At 40.3% G+C, this 24,949-nt stretch overlaps 1 protein-coding gene across 1 annotated transcript in view; it reads right to left on the bottom strand.

Annotated features, from left to right (window-relative positions):
- Positions 1–2,535: 2,535 nt before the first annotated feature.
- The window catches only part of LOC126153953 (venom carboxylesterase-6-like), a 127,972-nt gene continuing 105,558 nt past the window's right edge, over positions 2,536–24,949 (bottom strand). Inside the window, exon 10 of the mRNA XM_049916104.1 lies at positions 2,536–3,017. Coding sequence (XP_049772061.1) covers positions 2,867–3,017 — 151 coding nt within the window. The 3' untranslated portion in view covers positions 2,536–2,866. The remainder of the gene's footprint in view (positions 3,018–24,949) is intronic.

The raw sequence follows: 24,949 nt of genomic DNA, 5'->3' as shown, positions 1-24,949 counted from the left end.
TGCTGGATGACGTTCTGTCGGACGTCAGTCCAAATCTAGCCGCTATCGATTACTTGTTACTACGTATTTATAATTTCTGTAAGATTCTTGAGAATCCACATTAATATATTATTTGTAAATTATGGAATATTGGACATTTGTATAAATAGCAGCACTCTCCAATCAGGGGTTCAGCTCTGTTCCATTTACAACGGTAGGACAAAAGAATGGGAACACTGCGAGAAATGCATGCTTTAACATGTATGAAGATGTCAGCCCAGCCTGCAGCTTGCGCCGTTGTTCTTGACAATGAAAGGCACCTGTGCAGTGTCCTGAGTACGCTGCAAGTATTAGTCGTGGTCATAACAGTGTTCTCTGTAGTTGCGAGTGAATTATGTCGGAGACCAGTGGATTAGAACATGGGTCAATTGCTCGTAAGATGGCTGCTTCCGTTACCAAGGAAGCCTGTCCGCAGCTCGTGGTCTAGTGGCTATCTTTGCTGTCCCTGGATCACGGGATCCCGGTTTCGATTCCCTCAAAGGTTGGGGATTTTCTCTGCCCAGGGACTGGGTGTTGGTGTTGTCCTCATCATTTCATCATCATTCGTGCTAGTAGCTAGATTGGACTGCGTAAAAAATTGGAGGGTGAAAAAATTGGGACTTTGTTTGGGCACCGATAACCGCGCAGTTGAACGCCTCACAAACCAAACATTATCATCATCACTAACGAAGCCAACCTGCTCGGTGTTTCAAGAAGCACAGTATCGAAGATTTATACTGCATACCGGGAAAGCGCAGAAACATCATCAGCTTAGTCACAAGTGTTGTGAGTGGTCGGGACAGACGGTCATTTTAGACGATTAAGGAACATCATCTACTGCAGAATTGAATGTCACACTCGCGAACACCGTCGGCACCAAAATAGCACGAAGAGAGCTCCAAAAGCAGGGAACTGCAGGGGAAGCTGGAATTCCAAAGCCACTCATCACTGATGCAAATGCCCGTAACAGCCAGATTTGGTGCCGAACTCATAAAACCTGGACTATGAAGCAATGGAAGAGTGTCTTCTGGTTTGATGAGTCTTGTAAGTGTTTCCAACTTCTGGTCGGGTTTACGTCCCAAGAATGATTTGGATAACCATTTCGTAGTATTCCATGGGCGCCTCTGCAGGCTCGGAATACTGCCGAGGATTAAGTGATCATTTTGGCTCATCAAGTGCATCTCATGAGACAGTCTTAATTCCCTAATGGGGGTTCTGTTTTCCAAGACGACAGGATCCGTGTTCACGCAGCTCGCTTCGTCCATGACTGGTTTTTTGAGCACAAGGATGAAATGTTGCATCTCACCACAGTAGCGGATGTCAATATTATTAAGCCTTTGTGGTGTACTTCGGAGAGGAGGGCGCGTGGCCGCCATCCACCGCTATCACCATCTGTGAACTTGCTGCTGTTATCAAAAAGAATGATCAAAGATTCCCTTGAAAACAATATGGGACCTGTATTTATCCATTCCGAGACGCCGGCCGGAGTGGCCGAGCGGTTCTAGGTGCTTCAGTCTGGAACCGCGCGACCGCTACGGTCGCAGGTTTGAATCCTGCCTCGGACATGGAAGTGTGTGATGTCCTTAGGTTAGTTAGGTTTAATTAGTTCTTAGTTATAGGGGACTGATGACCTCAGATGTTAAGTCCCATAGTGATCAAGGCGATTTGAACCATTTTAGCCATTCCGAGACGTCGATTGGAAGCTGTTTTGAAAGTGAACGTTTTTCCTACGCTGTGTTAGGCACGGTAATGTGTTGTGTTTATAATGTTTCCATATTTTTTGTCCACGTGGTGTATAAGTTGGTGTTCGTAGGGAATGTACCTTCAGTAGTAAGTATTTTGCTTCACTGACTACACTGCTTTCCTATTTGGATTTAACTGTAGTTGGGACTTAATAATACTATGACAAGCAGTACGTGAGTTTAAGTACAAGCAGAGGCACAACTGTAGTTATAATAAGCCCTGTCGCTAGGGCCTCCCGTCGTGTAGACTGTTCACCTGGTGCAAATCTTGCGAGTTGACGCCACGTCGGCGACTTGCGTGTCGATGGGGGTGAAACGATGATGATAATGACAACACAACACCCAGACCCTGAGCGGAGAAAATCTTCGACCCAGCCGGGAATGGAACCCGGGCCGTTAGGTATGACATTCCGTCTTGCTGACCACTCAGCTACCAGGAGCGGCCACAACTGAAGTTGATGTTTTTTGATGGGCAATAATAGATTTTACATTAATTAATAAATGAAAATTGTAATTAATTCGTAAAATCACCAGTTCCACACAAGTAAAAAGGCAGGTGTCTGGTGGAATGACTACACTCAACTCTCCACGAGAACAGCTATCCAAAAAGAAAGTAAAATTATGTTTCGCTTCTTCTTCTTCAATATCTTTAAAAACATTCAACTAAATTCGTTTTTAGAGTAAGTTAAAATTCCAGCTGAAAATTCAATAACCCAATAGTTGTAAAAGACACATTTTTATTCACTTCTTAGCCAAGAAAAACAATGTACACAAAGTAATAAGTGAAAAACATGTTAACACAAGTGACAAAATACAAACATATGAAGTAATTAAATTAGGGAATGATTAGTCATAATCAAATTTTCCTATCTTGTTTTCGAATGATGGATGCTACGGTGGAGGGCGACATTCATTGGCGCCGATGTACACGAAAGTATTTGAATAAATACCTATTACGCCGAGGAAGCGCTAAAATACAGAAAGATGTATGTTTTGGGAGACGACTGACACCTGTGAAATGAATCTAGTTGCAAAATGAAGGATCTAGTGTTCGAACTACAGCAGCTACGTTAACAGCCGTATTCTGTAACGTCTCGTCTTCTCGTCTAATACAGAGGGATATTCTGGTGCCAGAAGTCCATCCGCTCCTGGTTGACGTTCTGCTCCATTGTGAAAGTGTCCGTAATGTGCAGGTAGTTGAGGTCGGCGTTGTTGAATGGCGTCCACACGATGGGTTCTCCCTCTGGTGACGGCGTCCTGTAACAAAGGACTAGCCGTCAGCCGTAGTCGAAGATACGTCGTTTCTGCATGTTAAAAAGAAAAAAGGAAAACATAGGTTTTATTACAGCACAGACTAGATACACAATACTCGAGGTTGAAAGGATAAAAGTAGAAAAAGTTTTCACCACTGAGTCTCAATAGAATGTTTAAGATAACTCTCATTTATTGTTCCGTCTCATTTACATCTTTTCAGTTACTTTACATGTTTCGATCACTCTGGATCATCTTCAGATCCAAGCACTTGTGTTACCAACCCGTCTTGTCAACGCAGAACCACATATCAGAGCGTCAATCTACTTCCGTCTTTGGATTTTTTGTTCCTACGATAGTCGTGGTTCTGTTAATGGAAGTGATATTTCGTCAAACGGAATGTCTGAATCAGTATCCAGGACATAATTTGCACCTTTTACAATGTCTACGTCACTTTCATGTCCAGGCTGTAAGCTTTGCTTACTATCCAGGCATTGCTCTCCAGGGTATGGTGGTTCGCAGTTACTTTTCTCCAGAGTGTTACGGAATACAATTTGTGTATTTACATCGTGCCGAGAGTGTATGAATAGCGCAATGAGGTCTCTCTGTTACATAGTTTAAAAGGAAGGCGAATTGTGAAACTCGATGACGGCACATTACTCAATACTACGGAAATTTAACCTCCACAGTCCGTGGGTCCACATATGTGCACTTCGTGGTTTTATTTCGTAAAGCTCGTGAACAGTTTCTGTCGACTAAAGACCTCTAGTACACGTTTGTGGAAGTTTCGCAGTTTCAGTCCATGCCACGATATTGCACCACAATCGGCTTGCAGTGCCCACTGTGATGTTTTGAATATACGGGTCGGTGAAATGGCTACACACGGCGGGTGCTGTGAAGGTAATTCAAAACAATACCTTATTCTATACGCTAAATTTACTTTCTTTTTTGATTTAATATGTAAAAAGAGTCATAAATGTGATTTATATATGTTTTCTCCAAAATTATCTCTTATTGTGAATACAGTGGACATCGAAAGCCGAAGTATGCATATGTGTACTTCAGGTCTCAACCTCAAAATTTAGCTGTTTATCTTGTTGATTGAGAAGTTTTAGTTTTTATGGTATTGTATGAGGAAATCCTAATAATTATCCAAGTGTTGTGGCAAAATGTTATATAATTTTTTGGATATCGATTGTTTAAACATCAACAATTAATTTGTGGCGTTATTTTAAGAAATCAACGATGAAGAAATACTTAGGATCCTGGAGGAGAAAGACTTCAGTTCACTTTCAGACGATGAAAGTCAACTCTTTTCGGATAAGAAGGATGATTCTGAATCTGCTGTCACTACTGAAGACGCAGAAATGGAAATAGAAGGCCCTACATCTGATAGGTCGCTGAACAATGGATGTAAACATAAGTTACAATGGACTTGCTCAAAAATGGAAAACAAGGAACCAGATGAAGATAATTTCGCAGATCTGACGGATGGTGTTGTAAGTAGGCTGTTTAGATTTTTATATTGGTAATGCCACGTAGCGCTCTGTATGAAAATCACTGGCTGTGCTGTGTGCAGTATGTGGCTAGTTTGCATTGTTGTCTGCCATTGTAGTGTTGGGCAGCGGCAGCTGGATGTGAACAGCGCGTAGCGTTGCACAGTTGGAGGTGAGCCGCCAGCAGTGGTGGATGTGGGGAGAGAGATGGCGGAAGTTTTGAAATTGAACTGCTATATATATTATGATTATTAAGGTAAATACAGTGTTTGTTCTCTATTAAAATCTTTCATTTGCTAACTATCCCTATCAGTAGTTAGTGACTTCCGTAGTTTGAATCTTTTATTTATCTGGCAGTAGTGGCGCTCGCTGTATTGCAGTAGTTCGAGTAATGAAGATTTTTGGTGAGGTAAGTGATTTGTGAAAGGTATAGTTTAATGTTAGTCAGGGCCATTCTTTTGTAGGCATTTCTGAAAGTCAGATTGCGTTGCGCTAAAAATATTGTGTGTCAGTTTAAGCACAGTCGTGTATAAATTGTTCTAAGGGGACGTTTCATATGTCGACCCTTAGCCGAGGATACCTCACTGGAATCTTCTGATTTTTTCTTGTAGTTTGTGTAATTAGTGTAGCTATTGTTTATTGCTATTACATAATTGTGGAGAGAATCTCCTTTGTAGTTGCAGTCTTTCATTGTTGTACAGTAAAACAGTTGTGGCATGCATGTAGATTTGCACCAAGTATTTCGCAGCTACAATTAACTAGATATTATTTTCAGGTTTATGTTAATGTGTTCTCTTATTTTTGCTCTTAAAATTGTACTTTTCTGTGTTGTCGTGTGAAATATTGTGACAATAATGGCGTGTGAAAAACGTAATACTAGGCTCCAAAGTAAACTGAGAAATGACAGTGAAGACGAAAGCAGTGTGTTAACGCCACCATGTAATGAATTAACAAATATTCAAAGTAGTAATAGTAGTAATTTGGTAACTGTGCATAGGGAAATGGAGCGGGCGTCAAATAATGGTGTAGGCAGTGAAACAATTAGTGAACAGCGAAGCATTATCGATCGATCGGTCGGCAACAGCTCGCCTCAGGATTCCGAAATGACAGGACACAATCTTGCAAATACTGTAGATTCAGGTTTTGCGTCCTCACCCTTTTCTCAAATAAGGCAAGACACATTTTCTGCTTTTCAAACTGCAAATATTGCCGGTTCAAATGCATTGCCGAATAGCACTGAGGAACATGTTTCAGACACCAGTGCACTGTTATTACAGTTAATGCAACAAATGGGACAAAGGCTACAAAAGTTAGACACAACGCTTCAAAAAATCAGAAACAAATGGGACAAAATCTTCAAAAGTTAGACACAATGGAACAACACCAGAGACAAACACAGCAACAGTTAGACACAATGGAACAAAATCTTCGGAAGTTAGACACCACACTTGAACAAACACGTGAAGATTTAACTACTGAGTTACATAACATTGAATCGAAATTTCAAAAAGTCTGTAATGACGTAAAAACACAGATTTGTGAGCATTTTCAACCTATTTTTTCGCGGCATGAAAATGCATTACAGAATCACGAAGCAGCCATAAAAGAACTGCAAACCACTGTTCATGAAAATCATGAGACCTTGTGGGCTAAAATTGACTCAGTTGCATCTACCGATTCGGTTACGCAACTTGCAAAAACTCAGGAAAACTTAAAGGACACAGTATATTCGATTTCAACACAAATGGACACTCTGAAACTTGGTTCAGAAAAACACACTGAGGAAATGTGTTCACTATCAGAGAAAGTAGCCGAACTTTCGGATCAGGTCACTAATTTATCTACAAAGGTAGATGATGATCTGAATGACACAAGACCTGTAGCCTTTACTGACACAGAAGAGTATGAACAAATAAGAAAATTCAAACAAAGCCAAAATCAAATCAATACACAGTACAAAAGAGAAATCCGGGAAGTACAAGATCAGTTGACGCAGGTGATACAAGAATTACATATTTCAGAGGACACTCGCGCTCCAACACGGGAAGAGGAACTTAGAAACCCGGAAAATCCACAAAATAATAACACAGGGCATTCCGGTAATTATGAAAGGAATTGGCAAGGTGGACCGAATTTTGAGATGGAACCGCCAACACGACGTAACAATGACCGATATGCCACTCGCCGACACGATGACTTTGACTATAAGCTGTTCATTACTACACGTAAATTCAAAACATTTAAGAATTCTGCCAACGACATTCATCCACAAGCGTGGTTCCATCAATTCTCTCATTGTTTTCCTCCCAACTGGTCATTAGAACACAGATTAGAATTTATGTGTGGCTACTTGGAGAATGAACCAGCTGTAAGAATGCGATCGGTCATTCACGATTGTCATAGTGAAGAAGAATTTTACCATGCGTTCCTATCAGCATATTGGTCACAAGCTACACAAGACCGAGTAAAACATAGCATCATGATGATGAAACACTTTGAACAATCTGAATTTTCCAGTCTTGTCAAATATTTTGAAGACATGTTGCACAAGAATCAGTACCTGTCAAACCCATACAGCCCCTCGGAACTCATCCGCATTTGTTTAATCAAATTACCTGAACATTTACGGCATATTATTTTGGCAGGACGTTGCAAAGACGACATTGAAGCTTTTCAGGGACTCTTACAAGAATTAGAAATTGACACAGACAGTCGCGGGATGCGAAAACAGGAAAATAATCACTACAGGTCACATCCGTCACAATTCCGTGACGACAGAAACAATAAATGGCCACGACAAACCTATTCTTACAACGTAAATCGTGACCAAAACAGACACCACCCATATGACAACCACTGGCAGAGTAATAGTTACAGGGAAAGATCACCTCTCCGCGGTAATGACTATCACAGAGACAATCAGAGAAACAGACGATATGGGAACCAAAACAATTATTATCAAGGGAGACAGAATAACTTTAGACGCAATGGTCCAGCGCGCAGTTACGACTCAGGGAGAAATTCTCCACCACGTGACCGACAAGAAAGAAACTATGGAATCTACCGACATGACGACAGACGATATGATCGTAACGACAGACCTGAACTGCATCAGAACTGGCGGGATTCTCGTCACGGTGAATTTGTAGAAGTTAGGTCTCCAAATCCCAATAACGACGCATGCCAACAAAGAGACAATAGGCAATGACTCACACCGCTGGCAGCCACAAGACGTACTTATGAAACTGGCGACACAGCTGCCGTAGCTAGTAATTACGTAAGAATGGAAGACATTATAGACATCTTACTCCAGGAACACGGTGTAAAACATAACAACATTGCATATCCGGTGATTCACATTACAGTAAATGACGTAAAATTTACAGCAGTACTTGACTCTGGCAGTCCCATTTCAGTAATTAGTGAAGCAGCTTTTAGCAAATGCAACAAATCGAACGATTTCCCCACATTTCCGTTACGTAAGATAAATTACAAGGTGCAATCTTTGGAAAAAGTGTAGATGTACGCCAACAAACCAATTTAGAATTCTTTTGCCAAAGCCACAGCTTCTCTATGAACTTTCTTATTGTTCCATTATTGTCGACGGAAATTATGCTGGGAGTAGACTTTTTGAATGAATACAAAGCAGTCTTGAGCTTTCACGATGCTGAAATAAGTTTAGAGAAAGAAGGTAAGTCAATAGCTTTGAAATCTGAAGACTGGCTCTCAAACCATGATGAGGAAATTAATCGGCTTTACGTTCTGTTAGACAACAGTTCGGAATTTTATACGGAACTAGACACTAACAATCACTCTGCAAGTACTGACAGGGATGACATCGACGGCATATTTGAAATTAATGAGTTAATTCAGAATAAAATTCAAACAATTGAGAATTGTAATGACACTGATAGGCAGGACCTTTTTGAGATTTTACAAGTACATTCCACAGTTTTTACTCACAAAACAGGAACAATCAAGCGATTTCAATACCAATTTCGTGTTCGTGAGCATACTAAATTTTGTGTTAGACCATACGTAATTCCGGCGCATTATAGGGACCGTGTTAGAACAGAAATACAATCTATGCTTAATGAGGGCATTATTGAGCCTGCAGTAAGCTCATACAACAACCCATTACATGTTGTTGAGAAGAAAAATGGATCGATCAGGCTTGTCTTAGATTCGAGACAAATCAATACTATCATTATTCCTGAAACAGACAGGCCGCAGATGATGGAAGAACTTCTTCAAAATTTTAATGGTGTAAAAGTGTTGTCTTCCATTGATCTCAGATCCAGCTTTTATCAGATCGAACTTCACCCAGAATGTAGAAAATACACAGCTTTCCTTTGTTTCGGCGTTTGTTATCAGTTTCGGAAACTTCCTTTTGGTTTGAACATTTCTTCGGCAGCATTCATTCGAGGGTTAAATTCCATATTACCTGAGTTCTTAAAACGTCACATCACCTTATATGTGGACGATATTCTAATAGCAGAAGCTTCATGGGAACAACATAATCGCATCCTCAACAGTTTGTTACGTATTTTTGCAGAATCTGGAATTACAGTTAACTTGGAAAAGTCTGAATTCGGTAGGACAAAGGTGAAGTTTTTGGGACATATTATTTCTTCTGAAGGCATTCAGCCGGATCCTAAAAAGTTAGAAGCAATCAGAGCCATTCCAGTTCCATCCACAAAAAAACAAGTCCGCAGTTTTCTAGGTCTCGTAAATTTTTACCGTCGTTTTCTGAATATGCAAATTCTTGTTACACCAAAACTTTGTTCTCTCACTGGAAAAAATACTATTTGGAACTGGGACGAACAAGCACTGTTGGAATTCACTTCTTTGAAAGAAGCGTTACTTCACGCGCCAATACTAGCTCATCCAGATCTGTCACAAGATTTCTGCCTTAGCACGGATTCTTCCAAAGTCGGTCTTGGTGCCCATTTATTTCAAGAAGCCATAGAAGATGACATTACTGTTCAGAAAACCATTGCTTTTGCTAGCCGAGTGCTAACAAAATCTGAAAAAAATTATTCCGTTACTGAATTAGAAGCTTTAGCTATCGTTTGGGCATTTAACAAATTCCGTTTCTTTCTTTCTGGCAAGCACGGAAAAGTATACAGTGATCATCGTGCATTACAATTTCTTATGTCTTCAAAATAAAATCATGACAGGTTAAAACGTTGGGCATTGTTTCTGCAAGAATTCCGCTTCACAATAGTCTACATTCCCGGCAAGGAGAACATTGTTGCGGACGTGCTGTCACGCGCACCGGCTGGGCTTGAGAAAAGTAACACAGAAGGCAACCTTGAGAAAAATTTCAGTATTCTTTACATTCTGAAAGTCGCCTTTGAAAACTTCATCACCACATCTTTAAAGGACATTGCTCATGAACAAGATAAAGATCCGATTTGGAAAGACATCAAAAGTAAATGGCATGAAAAGACACACACTCAGATTCGGCATTATTACCTGGTTAGAAACAACATACTCTTCAAACGCTGCACTGTTGATGACAAGCTATGGGTACTTTGCATTCCAGACGATTTTGTTAATAAGCTCATTTGGTACATTCATCTCAGCTACGCACATTTTGGTTCACGAAAATGTTATCATATTCTTCGAACGACTTGTTATTTTAACAATATGGAAAAGCGAATTCGAAGAGTCATGTCTATTTGTAAACTTTGTCAAAAGGCGAAACCATCTACTATCTCCCATCGTGCTCTGTTGTTTCCTATTATTCCTTCTAAATTAAAGGAATTTGCTGCTGTTGATCTCTTGGGTCCCCCTGTCAGAACATCGAATGGATTTTCGTACGTTCTAGTCGCTGTTGAACTTACTTCAAAATTTGTTTCTTTCACTCCATTACGTAAAGCCACTGGACGGTCTGTATCCAACGCCTTTGTTAAAAATTTCTTACGTGAAGTTGGACACGTTAGTAAAGTCATTTCAGATAACGGACCGCAATTCAGATCTGCTGTTTGGTCCCGCATGCTTTGGAATCATAAAATTAAACCTGTTTTTATTTCATTGTATTCACCACATTGTAACCCCTCCGAACGGATTATGAAAGAAATCAATAAGCTTTGCAGACTTTATTGTCACAGAAAGCATCAGAATTGGGACAGATATTTACACTTATTTCAAAACGTGCTGAATGAAATGCATCATGACTCCACTGCTTTACCACCTACTCTTGTACTGAAGAATGAAGAACCACCGAACAGAATCAGAGAGCTTGTACCTTTCCCGAATACACGTAAACTTCGACACAAAGACATAATTGATTTGGCTCTTAAAAATATAAAATCTGCGGCAGACAAAAGGAGAAAACTACACGGTAAAGCAAATGCAAAGAAATTATATATTGGTCAGAAAGTTCTCATTAAAGCTCATTCATTGTCACATAAGAAGAAACACTTGAGTCACAAATTCTTTCTAGTTTACAGTGGACCTTACAGAATCCGACGTATACCACATGATAATGGCGTTGAAGTTGAAACTCTGCGTACTGGGAAGAGTAAAGGTTTACACCACATTTCACATGTAAAACCGTTTATTGAAAGATAATCTGCTTTTTAACTTTGTCTTTGCCATAGAACGTTTCACTTCACGTTACTAGTATGCTTTAGAAACTGTTACCATGCAACAATGTTTGAAGTTAAATATCCAGTCAAGAACCAAGAGAACTTATTCAAACAGAAATTACGAATGCATTGTTATTGCGAACAGACGACACAGTGTTAATGTGTGTGTACATTCTTGCTTGTTAGTTTCACGATTAGAACATTTACCAGTACTGCTAATGAGATTTTAATGCAACATTTTGGTTTACTGGAAAATACATTTGGGATTTAAAGTACTTTCTGTGAGATTAAAGATGACTTAGTATTTGGTTTCTTTGACAGCTACACGGTTATATTACGACACTACTAATGTGTGACACAATTTACATTGTTGCTTTTGCGGTGTATCTGTTTTATATCTGCACAGTTTTTCTGAATTCTTCTGGAAAGCAAAACATGTTTTATCAGTAACTTTTGTGGTATAGCTACAAGGAGACAGCCTTTTCCATAGCACAAGAATACGTTACAGCACAGTACTTTCATCATCACAACAATAAGCGTAATAACTAAGATATCTCTACGCCAAGCATTTCACTTTTGTTTATCATGAGGTAAGTACATTGGCTTCTGCAGAACTTAGCTTTCGGAGGAAAATAACTACGATACTTCCACAGAGATTATCTTACAACAAGATGCACCTTTAGCGCTACAGGACACGCATTTCAGTGATTAATTTTGTACTTAAAACATTTATTTTTAAAGATTTTTGAATTACAAAGAAAGTTTTCTGTGATACATTTCATTCCATTACTGTAATCTGTAACACCTGAGGGTATAATTACATTAATCCTCAGGGGGGTACACGCCTACTTTGTGTACCATGTGTTTGGCAAACACAAGGAGCCCTAGCTAATATGGTATTTGCTTATACAACTTTACGCATCGGTACCATATTTCTCTAACACACAAATTACACAGCTATCTGATCATTTAACTGAGAGAGACAAACTTTTTTACTACATCAGTGACAGTTGTTTACATAATTACACCGTTGGATAACTTCACACTTACGAAATTGTATTTTGTCTGTAGTTTGTGAACTGTTCATATTTTTTTGGTACCATTGTGATACTATGAGAGCTTTGAATGATGTATTTGGTAAGGGAGAATGATTTTAAAGTACGTTTGAGGTAGATGACGCTATTGAAATGAGCAGAGAATTTTTTTTAATTATTGCAGAAAGCTACGACTTTTTTGAGATTTGACTGAGGTGTTATGATGTTATTTTTACGCCAACGATGTGTATTATGCTGTTGAGGTATGTTTATGTCAATAAGATGATGCTACCATATATGAGGAATGTGATTACGTGTTTATATGTATATGAATAATGAATAGAAGTTAGGGACTCTTGACTTGTGAAAAAGGATGTTGGAAACCAAGAATCGTACTTTAAGAGTTATGAAATGTGTGTAAATGCTTGAATGTATCACAATGCTGGCGAAAATTTTTTTGGACACTGTTATATTTATAGGATTTTGTTTCTACAGATTTGTAATGCAAATTCTTGACCTGTGAAATATTTTTATATGAGACTGTCACTGTAGCGGAAACTGCTGTCGTAAATATTTCCGTAAGAAAGTTAAGTGACCACCTGCATGTGCGTCGTGGGCACACAGCTGTGTCAGACACCTGGAGAACAAGCCATTAGGGTGTGCCTTTCCGGAAGCACATGTAGAAAAAAAAGGGAGGCCATTATCCTCGCTATTGACATTTCCTTGTTGATAGCATACTGTGGAGCTCGTAATTTATGATATTTACTGAAATGCCTAATGAAATGACGAGAAATATTTTTACATCTGCACACCTGATTACGACAAGCGTCTTTCTACGAGAGTTGAGAGAATTTCTACTAACTTATGAAATGTCACATGACTATTGAATGATATTTTTATGCTTTGGTTTGCGTAATTGCTTATTTCATTTGATATCTGGTTTCCAGCTGTGTTGCAGCATTGCTTTGATAAAATAAAATGCATTTGCTAATGTGAACACTTTATGTCAACAGATCTATTAAATAATTATTTTATGATCCACATTCTTTAAAAAAGGAGCACTTGGAAAGGAAAGAACAGTAAGAAGGAACTAGTAACAGTAAAACATAATTTTCTTTTCAAGTACATGGTAATATGTTTTTACAATAAGTTGTTGTGGTGCACCACTTTAATTACATAGACATTTAGATGTGAATAGACATTTCCCTTGTCTGCATTGTTGTTTTTACTGTAATATTTTTTCTGCTTGAGCTATGTCATGTTTAGGTATAAGTTGCTGCTGTTTGCCAGGCATAGTGTTATTGAATTTGACTTTGTATTATTCTGATAAGCCAGTTTTACTAATGCTTTAGTTTTCTTGTTTGCTGCACAGTGCCTTATATTAGTTGTAATATTGCAATTGCTTTGCCAATTTCAATTTTTTTGTCATTGATGTTTGTGTTAATCGTTTTGCGCTGCTGCATTGCCTCGTCCCTTAGTTTAGCATCTGAGCTCAGTAGATTTAATTTAGCTTAAGAAGGGGTAGACTATATAAGAAACTAACTATGATGAATTGGAAGAAATGCATTAAGAAGCTATAAGAAAATAGTTTGGCCAAAAAAAGTAGTGCACAGTGGAGAAAAACTATTTTTGAAAGGGGATGTGAACAGAATACAGAAAGCAAGCTTGGATAGGATTTTTTTGGTGGAAACAAATGTTGAAATAAGATGAAAGATCTATCGGATGAAGTTGTGGGGTGGACTGCAGTACCAAATGTTACACTGAAAACAAACCCTGTCCTTTCCTTTTGTGTTATCCCACTATGTCTTTGTGTACCCTTGTGTATTTGTTTTCTTCCTGTCTCTGTGTAGTTTCATAGAATTTTTTCTTCTAATATTAAGCTACATTCACTATGATGAGGAATACTGTTCTCCTCAAATATAATTGGCATTAATAATATGTTATTTTCTTTGTAAAGGTGCTTAGACATTATTTATTCTGTTTTGTTTTAATGCTCATGTGTGAAGTTGATGTTTCAATAATTATTCTGATCTTTTATGTATGTACTCATGTCATAATTCCTCTAACAGTGATGTATATGTTTATTTCTATTCTGTTGTAAAGCCTGTACTACAAATGTTATCTGTATTGTTATGTTTTTAATGATGTATTTTGTACCTTTGTAATTGTATTCTCATGTTATAATATTGTAACTGACGCCAGTTAATCAAATTAAGTAACTTGTAAGCATCCATTTCACTGCACACGTTTCTGTTGGTCATAGTATGTGGACAATATGTGAGAAGTAGGGACTGTCAGTGTTTGCACGTGTGTTAATAATTCAGCAAGGGACTGGATAACAGCATTGCTGGTTTTAAGGACAATTCCAAAAACTTTGTGAGTGCACAAGAGGTGGTTATGGACTTGCTATATTAACTGCAAGACTCTTCAATGGTGATTGTGCACCCGCACAGTCACAACAGGTGGCTGCTGGCCATCTCTACAAGGACTGCAGTGGGTCTGCACCTCTGGTGGCCCACCAATACCACAATCTCTACCAGGACTACAGTGGGTCTACTCTGTGATGACCTACCTACCAATATTCATGAACTTCGACTGACTCTGCTGTGGGTTTGCTCCATTGTGGCCCATTACCTGTCAGCATGTCAAGAGTCAGCACTGTCTTTCCGTTGGAAGGACACCACTACTTCTTCAAGACTGCAAGTAAATCCACTACTTCTGTGTGCAAATTTTTTTACTAATGAGACTTTGTAAAAAAGAACTGTAATTACTATTATGATGAATGGTCAGGACTGTCTTTATGGACTGTGAGAAAATTTTAGCTTTTGACCAACATTGTATCAATAAGTGTGTGCATTGGATATCTTTGTTAGTGTAATTATAAAAAATTTTATCAAATCATTATTGGCCACTGGCCAAAAAAATTTGTAAAATTTTTTGTGGGGAGCATGGGGGCTATGTAAGTAGGCTGTTTAGATTTTTATATTGGTAATGCCACGTAGCGCTCTGTATGAAAATCACTGGCTGTGCTGTGTGCAGTATGTGGCTAGTTTGCATTGTTGTCTGCCATTGTAGTGTTGGGCAGTGGCAGCTGGATGTGAACAGCGCGTAGCGTTGCACAGTTGGAGGTGAGCCGCCAGCAGTGGTTCATGTGGGGAGAGAGATGGCGGAAGTTTTTAAATTGAACTGCTATATATATTATGATTATTAAGGTAAATACAGTGTTTGTTCTCTATTAAAATCTTTCATTTGCTAACTATCCCTATCAGTAGTTAGTGACTTCCGTAGTTTGAATCTTTTATTTATCTGGCAATAATGGCGCTCGCTGTATTGCAGTAGTTCGAGTAATGAAGATTTTTGTGAGGTAAGTTATTTGTGAAAGGTATAGTTTAATGTTACTCAGGGCCATTCTTTTGCAGGGATCTTTGATAGTCAGATTGCGTTGTGCTAAAAATATTGTGTGTCAGTTTAAGCACAGTCGTGTATAAATTGTTCTAAGGGGACGTTTCAGTGTGGTCAGGGATCCTGCTGAATGCTTTTTTGAGTATTATGATAAGAATTTTTAAAATGTTGTTGCAGAACAAACAAATCTATATCATGTGCCAAGTAGTAGTAAGAATGTAAACACAGATGTGAACGGAATTCTTTCCTTTGTTGGGATTGAAATTCTGATGGATAAACTCAAGCTACCACAAAACAAGATGTGCTAGAATAGACTACTTGACCTACCTCTCATCAATGATACTATGATTCAGGACAGGTATTTCAAGTTACTAAATAATTTGACTTTCGTAAATAATTTACACGATCATGATAGGAGTGACAAACTTTGGAATGTGAGGCCCGTGATCAATTTTTTTCAGGAATAAGTGTCTCTTTTGCCACGATCTAAACATCTCTCAACTGATGAGCAGATGATTCCATTCTCTGGCAGATGTGCAATGAGAACGTATGTGCCATCTAAACCTAATTCTCTTGGGTTGAAGAACTGTATTTTTGCGTCTTCAGATGGTTCATTTCTGGACTTAATAACATATACTGGCAAAGGAACAGTACCTGACACTGAATTAAAAGAAACAGATTTAGGTGCAAGTCCAATTACGCTTTTGACTGTGACAGTTCCAAATGGACAGCATTTGATATATAGGGCGTTTCAAAATGAATATACGGATTCTAAGGCTTTGTAGCATTTATTGCATTCAACTTACAGTTATAAATAATACATCAAATGAAAGAGCAGCTGAAAGAGTTTTTCTTACAAGTGTTCAATGAGACCACCATTCATCTGACATCGAGTCGGTATGGGAGTTATTCCCAAACCTTGGTCGTCATGCAGCAACGTTTCGTTTGCGAAGCTGACACATAAACTGTACGTTGTAGGATTTTTACAACTTGTAACAACTGTAGGCGATAAGGACGTAGTTTTAAGCGTCTCCTTAAAAGTCTCCACAGAGACATCACTGGAAATGCTAAATCACGACTAGCCATGCGAACTTATTTCTATTGTGCGTGAAAAGCTCTCTCTCGTCCAACACGTTCTTCAGTCACTCTTAGTCGTTCCAGTCTCTTCTCTTTACGTACAGATATACAAACAAGACTGGTTGAGTTGCTCTTTCATTTGATGTATTATTAATATTTGTAAGGTGAACATAATAAACGCTAAGAAACCTTAAAACCCGTATATTCATTTTGCAACATCCTATAAAGTGACAGATTTTTTACAGGCATTAAGTCAGTTGAGCTTCTCTTAGGCAACAATGTATATCAAACAGGGACTGTAGTGAAAAACAGAATTTCTGACATGGTTTCAAAATTCAAAACTGACTGTGATCCAAACAGAGGTGAATGGGATGAATATGTGAGGGAAGACAAAAAGGTGTTTGCACGTAAATGGAAAGATAACAAGTCTGTTATTTTGGTATCATCTTGTGTTGGGAGTGAATCGAAAGTTACTTGTAAGCGATGGTCAAAGGCTCAGAATAGAAGTATTGATGTACCACAACCAGCAATTGTGAAGAGTTACAATTGTAGCGTGGGTGATGTTGACCTATGTAACTGATTCATGACCTACTACAGGTCAAATACCAGAACAAGAAAATGGACAATCAGACTATTTAACCATTTTACTGATTTAGTTATTATTAACTGCTGGATTATGTACAAAAGAACTTGTGCAAAAAAAACGTACCAAAGTGTAACGGGCTGTACGTAATAAACTTCAGACTGAATTTGGCTAAAGTACTGATAAAGTGTTCTAATGTCTGAAGTTCCTCAGAACTCTCCAAAGAAATAACCTTGAATTAACAGATCACTGGCAGTTCAGGAGAAGATGAAGAAAAGTTGTCCATGCCAAGGAAGCCAACTTGATATGTACGTAGAGGCAAAAAATGTTTCTAAGTATCGCTTTGAAGGTTGAAAATCCCGCACCAGAAACTTGTGCAAGAAATGTAATGTATAATAGTTATTTCGTAAAATTTCATCAACAAAACCTTTAATATGTTTTTCAAGGTATTATATATTTACCAGTTGATGCCTAAAGTCCACGTATGTGTATCTCATATATAATAAAAATTGCAAATAATATAACCCTGAATGTAATCATGTAAGACTAATAAAAATAACCCTGAAAACAATTTTCCTCACTTATTTTATCTTCGGAACTCAAGAGGTTAAAGAAAAGGGGTGTCGTTTATTCTTTTGGATGCACCAGAGCAGATTTAAACTGTAAAGTCACGGTTTGAAATAACGGAAACATTATGAAAAGTAGATGAGAGTATGACGTCTTGTCGACGTGGTGAAGGTGGTAATCCAGTGCCCAATATCTCGAACCCGAGTTTAGTGTCATATCCATCATATTTTTCGCTCTGTTCCTAAACGGTGGAATATGGGGGTAGAAGTAGTATTGTGAGAGGTGTTACAGCCCTTTATGCTGTATTTTCTCTAATGTGTTACCTTGCTGTACCAAACTGACCCACAACTCTAATTTTCTTAGTCCTGATGCACATGGACTAACGCGCGACAGTCGTTCATCATATCACAATGATCTGCACCCAGTTTCAGGCCAGTAATACCTCGTGGTACATTAATGGCTGTTTCACATTTCCCTTTTTACTACATAAACCCATGCTGCGCATTTCAGTTAATGATCTATGTGATCATTAATTTTATGTCTTTAATTAGTTAATGATCTATGTGATCATTAATTTTGTCTTTAATTAGTTTTATCCTACCCCCATGAACCATGGACCTTGCCGTTGGTGGGGAGGCTTGCGTGCATAAGCGATACAGGTGCCCGTACCGTACCATATCGTACCGTACCGTAGGTGCAATCACAACGGATGGGTATCTGTCGAGAGGCCAGACAAACGTGTGGTTCCCGAAGAGGGGCAGCAGTCTTTTCAGTAGTTGCAGGGGCAACAGTCGGGATGATTGACTGATCTGGCCTTGCAACACTAACCAAAACGGCCTTGCTGTGCTGGTACTGCGAACAGCTGAAAGCAAGGGGAAACTACAGCCGTAATTTTTCCCGAGGACATGCAGCTTTACTGTATGATTAAATGATGATGGCGTCCTCTTGGGTAAAATATTCCGGAGGTAAAATACACTCCTGGAAATGGAAAAAAGAACACATTGACACCGGTGTGTCAGACCCACCATACTTGCTCCGGACACTGCGAGAGGGCTGTACAAGCAATGATCACACGCACGGCACAGCGGACACACCAGGAACCGCGGTGTTGGCCGTCGAATGGCGCTAGCTGCGCAGCATTTGTGCACCGCCGCCGTCAGTGTAAGCCAGTTTGCCGTGGCATACGGAGCTCCATCGCAGTCTTTAACACTGGTAGCATGCCGCGACAGCGTGGACGTGAACCGTATGTGCAGTTGACGGACTTTGAGCGAGGGCGTATAATGGGCATGCGGGAGGCCGGGTGGACGTACCGCCGAATTGCTCAACACGTGGGGCGTGAGGTCTCCACAGTACATCGATGTTGTCGCCAGTGGTCGGCGGAAGGTGCACATGCCCGTCGACCTGGGACCGGACCGCAGCGACGCACAGATGCACGCCAAGACCGTAGGATCCTACGCAGTGCCGTAGGGGACCACACCGCCACTTCCCAGCAAATTAGGGACACTGTTGCTCCTGGGGTATCGGCGAGGACCATTCGCAACCGTCTCCATGAAGCTGGGCTACGGTCCCGCACACCGTTAGGCCGTCTTCCGCTCACGCCCCAACATCGTGCAGCCCGCCTCCAGTGGTGTCGCGACAGGCGTGAATGGAGGGACGAATGGAGACGTGTCGTCTTCAGCGATGAGAGTCGCTTCTGCCTTGGTGCCAATGATGGTCGTATGCGTGTTTGGCGCCGTGCAGGTGAGCGCCACAATCAGGACTGCATACGACCGAGGCACACAGGGCCAAAACCCGGCATCATGGTGTGGGGAGCGATCTCCTACACTGGCCGTACACCACTGGTGATCGTCGAGGGGACACTGAATAGTGCACGGTACATCCAAACCGTCATCGAACCCATTGTTCTACCATTCCTAGACCGGCAAGGGAACTTGCTGTTCCATCAGGACAATGCACGTCCGCATGTATCCCGTGCCACCCAACGTGCTCTAGAAGGTGTAAGTCAACTACCCTGGCCAACAAGATCTCCAGATCTGTCCCCCATTGAGCATGTTTGGGACTGGATGAAGCGTGGTCTCACGCGGTCTGCACGGCCAGCACGAACGCTGGTCCAACTGAGGCGCCAGGTGGAAATGGCATGGCAAGCCGTTCCACAGGACTACATCCAGCATTTCTACGATCGTCTCCATGGGAGAATAGCAGCCTGCATTGTTGCGAAAGGTGGATATACACTGTACTAGTGCCGACATTGTGCATACTCTGTTGCCTGTGTCTATGTGCCTGTGGTTCTGTCAGTGTGATCATGTGATGTATCTGACCCCAGGAATGTGTCAATAAAGTTTCCCCTTCCTGGGACAATGAATTCACGGTGTTCTTATTTCAATTTCCAGGAGTGTAGATATAGTGGGAATTAGTGAAGTTCGTTGGCAGGAGGAACAAGACTTTTGGTCAGGTGAATACAGGGTTATAAATACAAAATCAAATAGGGGTAATGCAGGAGTAGGTTTAATAATGAATAAAAAAATAGGAGTGCGGGTAAGCTACTACCAACAGTATAGTGAACGCATTATTGTGGCCAAGATAGACACGAAGCCCATGCCTACTACTGTAGTACAAGTTTATATGCCAACTAGCTCTGCAGATGATGAAGAAATTGATGAAATATATGATGAGATAAAAGAAATTATTCAGGTAGTGAAGGGAGACGAAAATTTAACAGTCATGGGTGACTGGAATTCGAGAGTACGAAAAGGGAGAGAAGGAAACATTGTGGGTGGATATGGATTGGGGGAGAGAAATGAAAGAGGAAGCCGTCTGGTAGAATTTTGCACAGAGCATAACTTAATCATAGGTAACATTTGGTTCAAGAATCATAAAAGAAGGTTGTATACATGGAAGAATCTCGGAGATACTAGAAGGTATCATATAGATTATATAATGGTAAGACAGAGATTTAGGAACCAGGTTTTAAATTGTTAGACATTTACAGGGGCAAATGTGGACTCTAACCACAACCTATTGGTTATGAACTGTAGATTAAAACTGAAGAAACTGCAAAAAGGTGGGAATTTAAGGAGATGGTACCTGGATAAACTGACTAAACCAGAGGTTGTACAGAGTTTCAGGGAGAGAATAAGGGAACAATTGACAGGAATGGGGGAAAGAAATACAGTAGAAGAAGAATGGGTAGCTCTGAGGAATGAGGTAGTGAAGGCAGCAGAGGATCAAGTAGGTAAAAAGACGAGGGCTAGTAGAAATCCTTGGGTAACAGAAGAAATATTGAATTTAATTGATGAAAGGAGAAAATATAAAAACGCGGTAAATAAAGCAGGCAAGAAGGAATACAAACGTCTCAAAAATGAGATCGACAGGAAGTGCAAAACGGCTAAGCAGGGATAACTAGAGGACAAATGTAAGGATGTAGAGCCTTATCTCACTAGGGATAAGACAGATACTGCCTGCAGGAAAATTAAAGAGACCTTTCGAGAAAAGAGAGCCACTTGTATGAATATCAAGAGCTCAGATGGAAACCCAGTTCTAAGCAAAGAAGGGAAAGCAGAAAGGTGGATGGAGTATATAGAGGGTCTATACAAGGGCGATGTACCTGAGGACAATATTATGGAAACGGAAGAGGATGTAGATAAAGATGAAATGGGAGATATGATACTGCGTGAAGAGTTTGACAGAGCACTGAAAGACATGAGTCGAAACAAGGCCCCCGGGAGTAGACAACATTCCATTGGAACTACTGACGGCCTTGGGAGAGCCAGTCCTGACAAAATTCTACCATCTGTTGAGCAAGATGTATGAGACAGGTGAAATACCCTCAGACTTCAAGAAGAATATAATAATTCCAATCCCAAAGAAAGCAGGTGTTGACAGATGTGAAAATTACCGAACTATCAGTTTAATAAGTCACAGCTGCAAAATACTAACGCGAATTCTTTACAGACGAATGGAAAAACTGGTAGAAGCCGTCCTCCGCGAGGATCAGTTTGGATTCCGCAGAATTGTTGGAACACGTGAGGCAATACTGACCCTACGACTTATCTTAGAAGATAGATTAAGTAAAGGCAAACCTACATTTCTAGCATTTGTAGACTTAGAGAAAGCTTTTGATAATGTTGACTCGAATACTCTCCTTCAAATTCTGAAGGTGGCAGGGGTAAAATACAGGGAGCGAAAGGCTATTTACAATTTGTACAGAAACCAGATGTCAGTTAAAAGAGTCGAGGGGCATGAAATGGAAGCAGTGGTTGGGAAGGGAGTGAGACAGGGTTGTAGCCTCTCCCCGATGTTATTCAATCTGTATATTGAGCAAGCAGTAAAGGAAACAAAAGAAAATTTCGGAGTAAGTATTAAAGTCCATGGAGAAGAAATAAAAACGTTGAGGTTCGCTGATGACATTGTAATTCTGTCAGAGACAGCAAAGGACTTGGAAGAGCAGTTTAACGGAATGGACAGTGTCTTGAAAGGAGGATATAAGATGAACATCAATAAAAGCAAAACGAGGATAATGGAATGTAGTCGTATTAAGTCGGGTGTTGCTGAGGGAATTAGATTAGGAAATGAGACACTTAAAGAAGTAAAGGTGTTTTGCTATTTGGGGAGCAAAATAACTGAGGATGGTCGAAATAGAGAGGATATACAATGTAGACTGGCAATGGCAAGGAAAGCGTTTCTGAAGAAGAGAAATTTGTTAACATCGAGTATAAATTTAAATGTCAGGAAGTCGTTTCTGAAGGTATTTGTATGGAGTGTAGCCATGTATGGAAGTGAAACGTGGACAATAAATAGTTTAGACAAAAAGAGAATAGAAGCTTTCGAAATGTGGTGCTACAGAAGAATGCTGAAGGTTAGATGGGTAGACCACATAACTAGTAAGTAGGTATTGAATAGAATTGGTTAGAAATGAAGTCTGTGGCACAACTTGATAAGAAGAAGGGACCGGTTAGTAGGACATGTTCTGCGGCATCAAGGGATCACAAATTAAGCGTTGGAGGGCAGCGTGGAGGGTGTAAATCGTAGAGGGAGACCAAGAGATGAATACACTAACCAGATTCAGAAGGATGTAGGTTGCAGTAAGTAGGCCTACTGGGAGATGAAGAAGCTTGCACAGGATACAGTAGCATGGAGAGCTGCACCAAACCAATCTCAGGACTGAAGACAACAACAACACAACAATTAGTTTTATAACTGAAATATTACAAGGTTACAGCGAGAGTTTCCTTTCGTTTGGACACCGATATTTCTATCGCGTTTTGCTACAGTCTTGTCTAAACGTTATTCACATACCGATCAGGTACTTTTTTAGACATACTTAGATGCTGACTCTCAGCCATAAACTGAACAAGGTAGCAGTTACGCAACGACATTTTCTGTAAGTCACTTGTACACACGTTGAACACTAGGGGAGACAATGGAGACCCTGGCTCTATGGGTTTTGTACCACTCTTGATTTATAACTGTCAATTAGACAGGAGGTTGGTAGATAGGGAGAAACCCTGTCGAGAACTCCATGTATAACTACACGGCTCAGTCACTTTAATGTGCTCACCTATCAAACCCTGAATTACCACCTTTTGAAGCGTGGACATGCATGAAGAGAATCTGTGTCATTCTGGAAGCTACTGACAAGGATATGGAGCCATGCCGACTCAAGCATCATGACCAACTGCATTAGGTTTCACAGTTGAGGACCCATGACGTGCAGAGCTGGATTGGACTGGATTTTAATCCCGAGAGTATGGTAGACAGGACAGTACTGAAACTCATCCTGGCGCTCTTCGGACCACGCATGTACACTGTGAGCCGTATGAAACGTTGCACTGTCCTACTGGAAAAAGTCATTGTACAGAGAAGAAACAAACTGCATTTAAGGGTGGACTTGTATTGATCCATGGTGCCTTCTAGAATGACGATATCACCCAGAGAGTGTGATGAAAACATTCCTCAGACCATAATGCTCTCACCTCTGGCATGGACCTTTCCGATGACTGTTGCAGGACCATACACGCCAAAGGCTAACTGAGTATAAAACGTGATTCATCTGAAAAGGCCGCGAGTTATCACTCAGTGAACGTCCATTTGCGATACTTGCGTGCTAATTCCACCCTTCGTCACCTGCGAACATTAGTCAGCATGGGTGCATGCAGCCGATACTTGCTGCAGAGGCCCATACACAGCTACGTTCACTAAACGGCTGTTGAGGAGACGTTGCTGTTAGCCCCTTGCCCCATCTGGACTGTTACTTGCACATCTATTCGCCTGTACACATCTCCGCAACCATCATGCACCCCTGTCATCTATGGCCGATGGTACCCCACAGTTGCCTCGGCGCCGGTTTTGGATAGCGCCATTTTACCGTGCACGGTATACTTTAACTACGGCGGAATGGAAACAATTTAAAAACTTAGCCGTTTCGGAAATGCTTCCACCCTTGGCCCGAATGCCAATGATCACACGCTTTTGGACGTCAGATAAATCGCTCCGTTTCCGCATTACGACAACGACTGCATTGTTGTCCACGTACCCCCGACACGCTTTACCCGTATATATCCTCCACTACTAGCGCTGCTACATGTCGACATGCAGTGGTTATTTGACGTAGGCATCAAACACAGGCGGTGGTGCCATTAATGTCATTGGATCGTGAATTTACTTTTTAGTACGGTCATACGCACATCATAGACGCTCATGACATCTGAATATACTGCCATTAAGTAGTTCTCCCTGCTGCAACATCGATCTATATTTCTCGACTGTAAGTTGAAATAAAGTTTCCTGTGCCCATATCACATCTGAAACAGATTGCTCTTCTACAGATATTTGGTTTCAGGCTAATTTTTATAATTCGCTCACGTATTTTGTGAGATCAAGAGAGTAGGTTTGTTAGTGTATATGACATTAATTAAAGTAATGGTTTGTGGGATGTCTTGATAGGCACCATTCTCGATATCCTTAGTTGTGAGATGTTAGTAACGTGACGCTATTCTATGTTGAGAATGTTGAGTATCTTTAAATGCCAACATTTTAGGTTAGGCTTTACCGTGACTGTTATTTATATAAAATGAAACAACAAGTTTATTGTTACCAGTCACTGTTTATTTCTCTCCACGACGCGTTTCAAAGGTTTAAACCTCCATCATCAGGTGGATTTACATTTGTAGTATGACATTTGTGT

The sequence above is a fragment of the Schistocerca cancellata genome, chromosome 2, assembly GCF_023864275.1.
Source record: "Schistocerca cancellata isolate TAMUIC-IGC-003103 chromosome 2, iqSchCanc2.1, whole genome shotgun sequence".
NCBI lineage: Eukaryota > Metazoa > Arthropoda > Insecta > Orthoptera > Acrididae > Schistocerca > Schistocerca cancellata.
The sequence above is the reverse complement of the archived record's forward strand: the minus strand, read 5'-3'. Positions and strand labels throughout refer to the sequence as shown.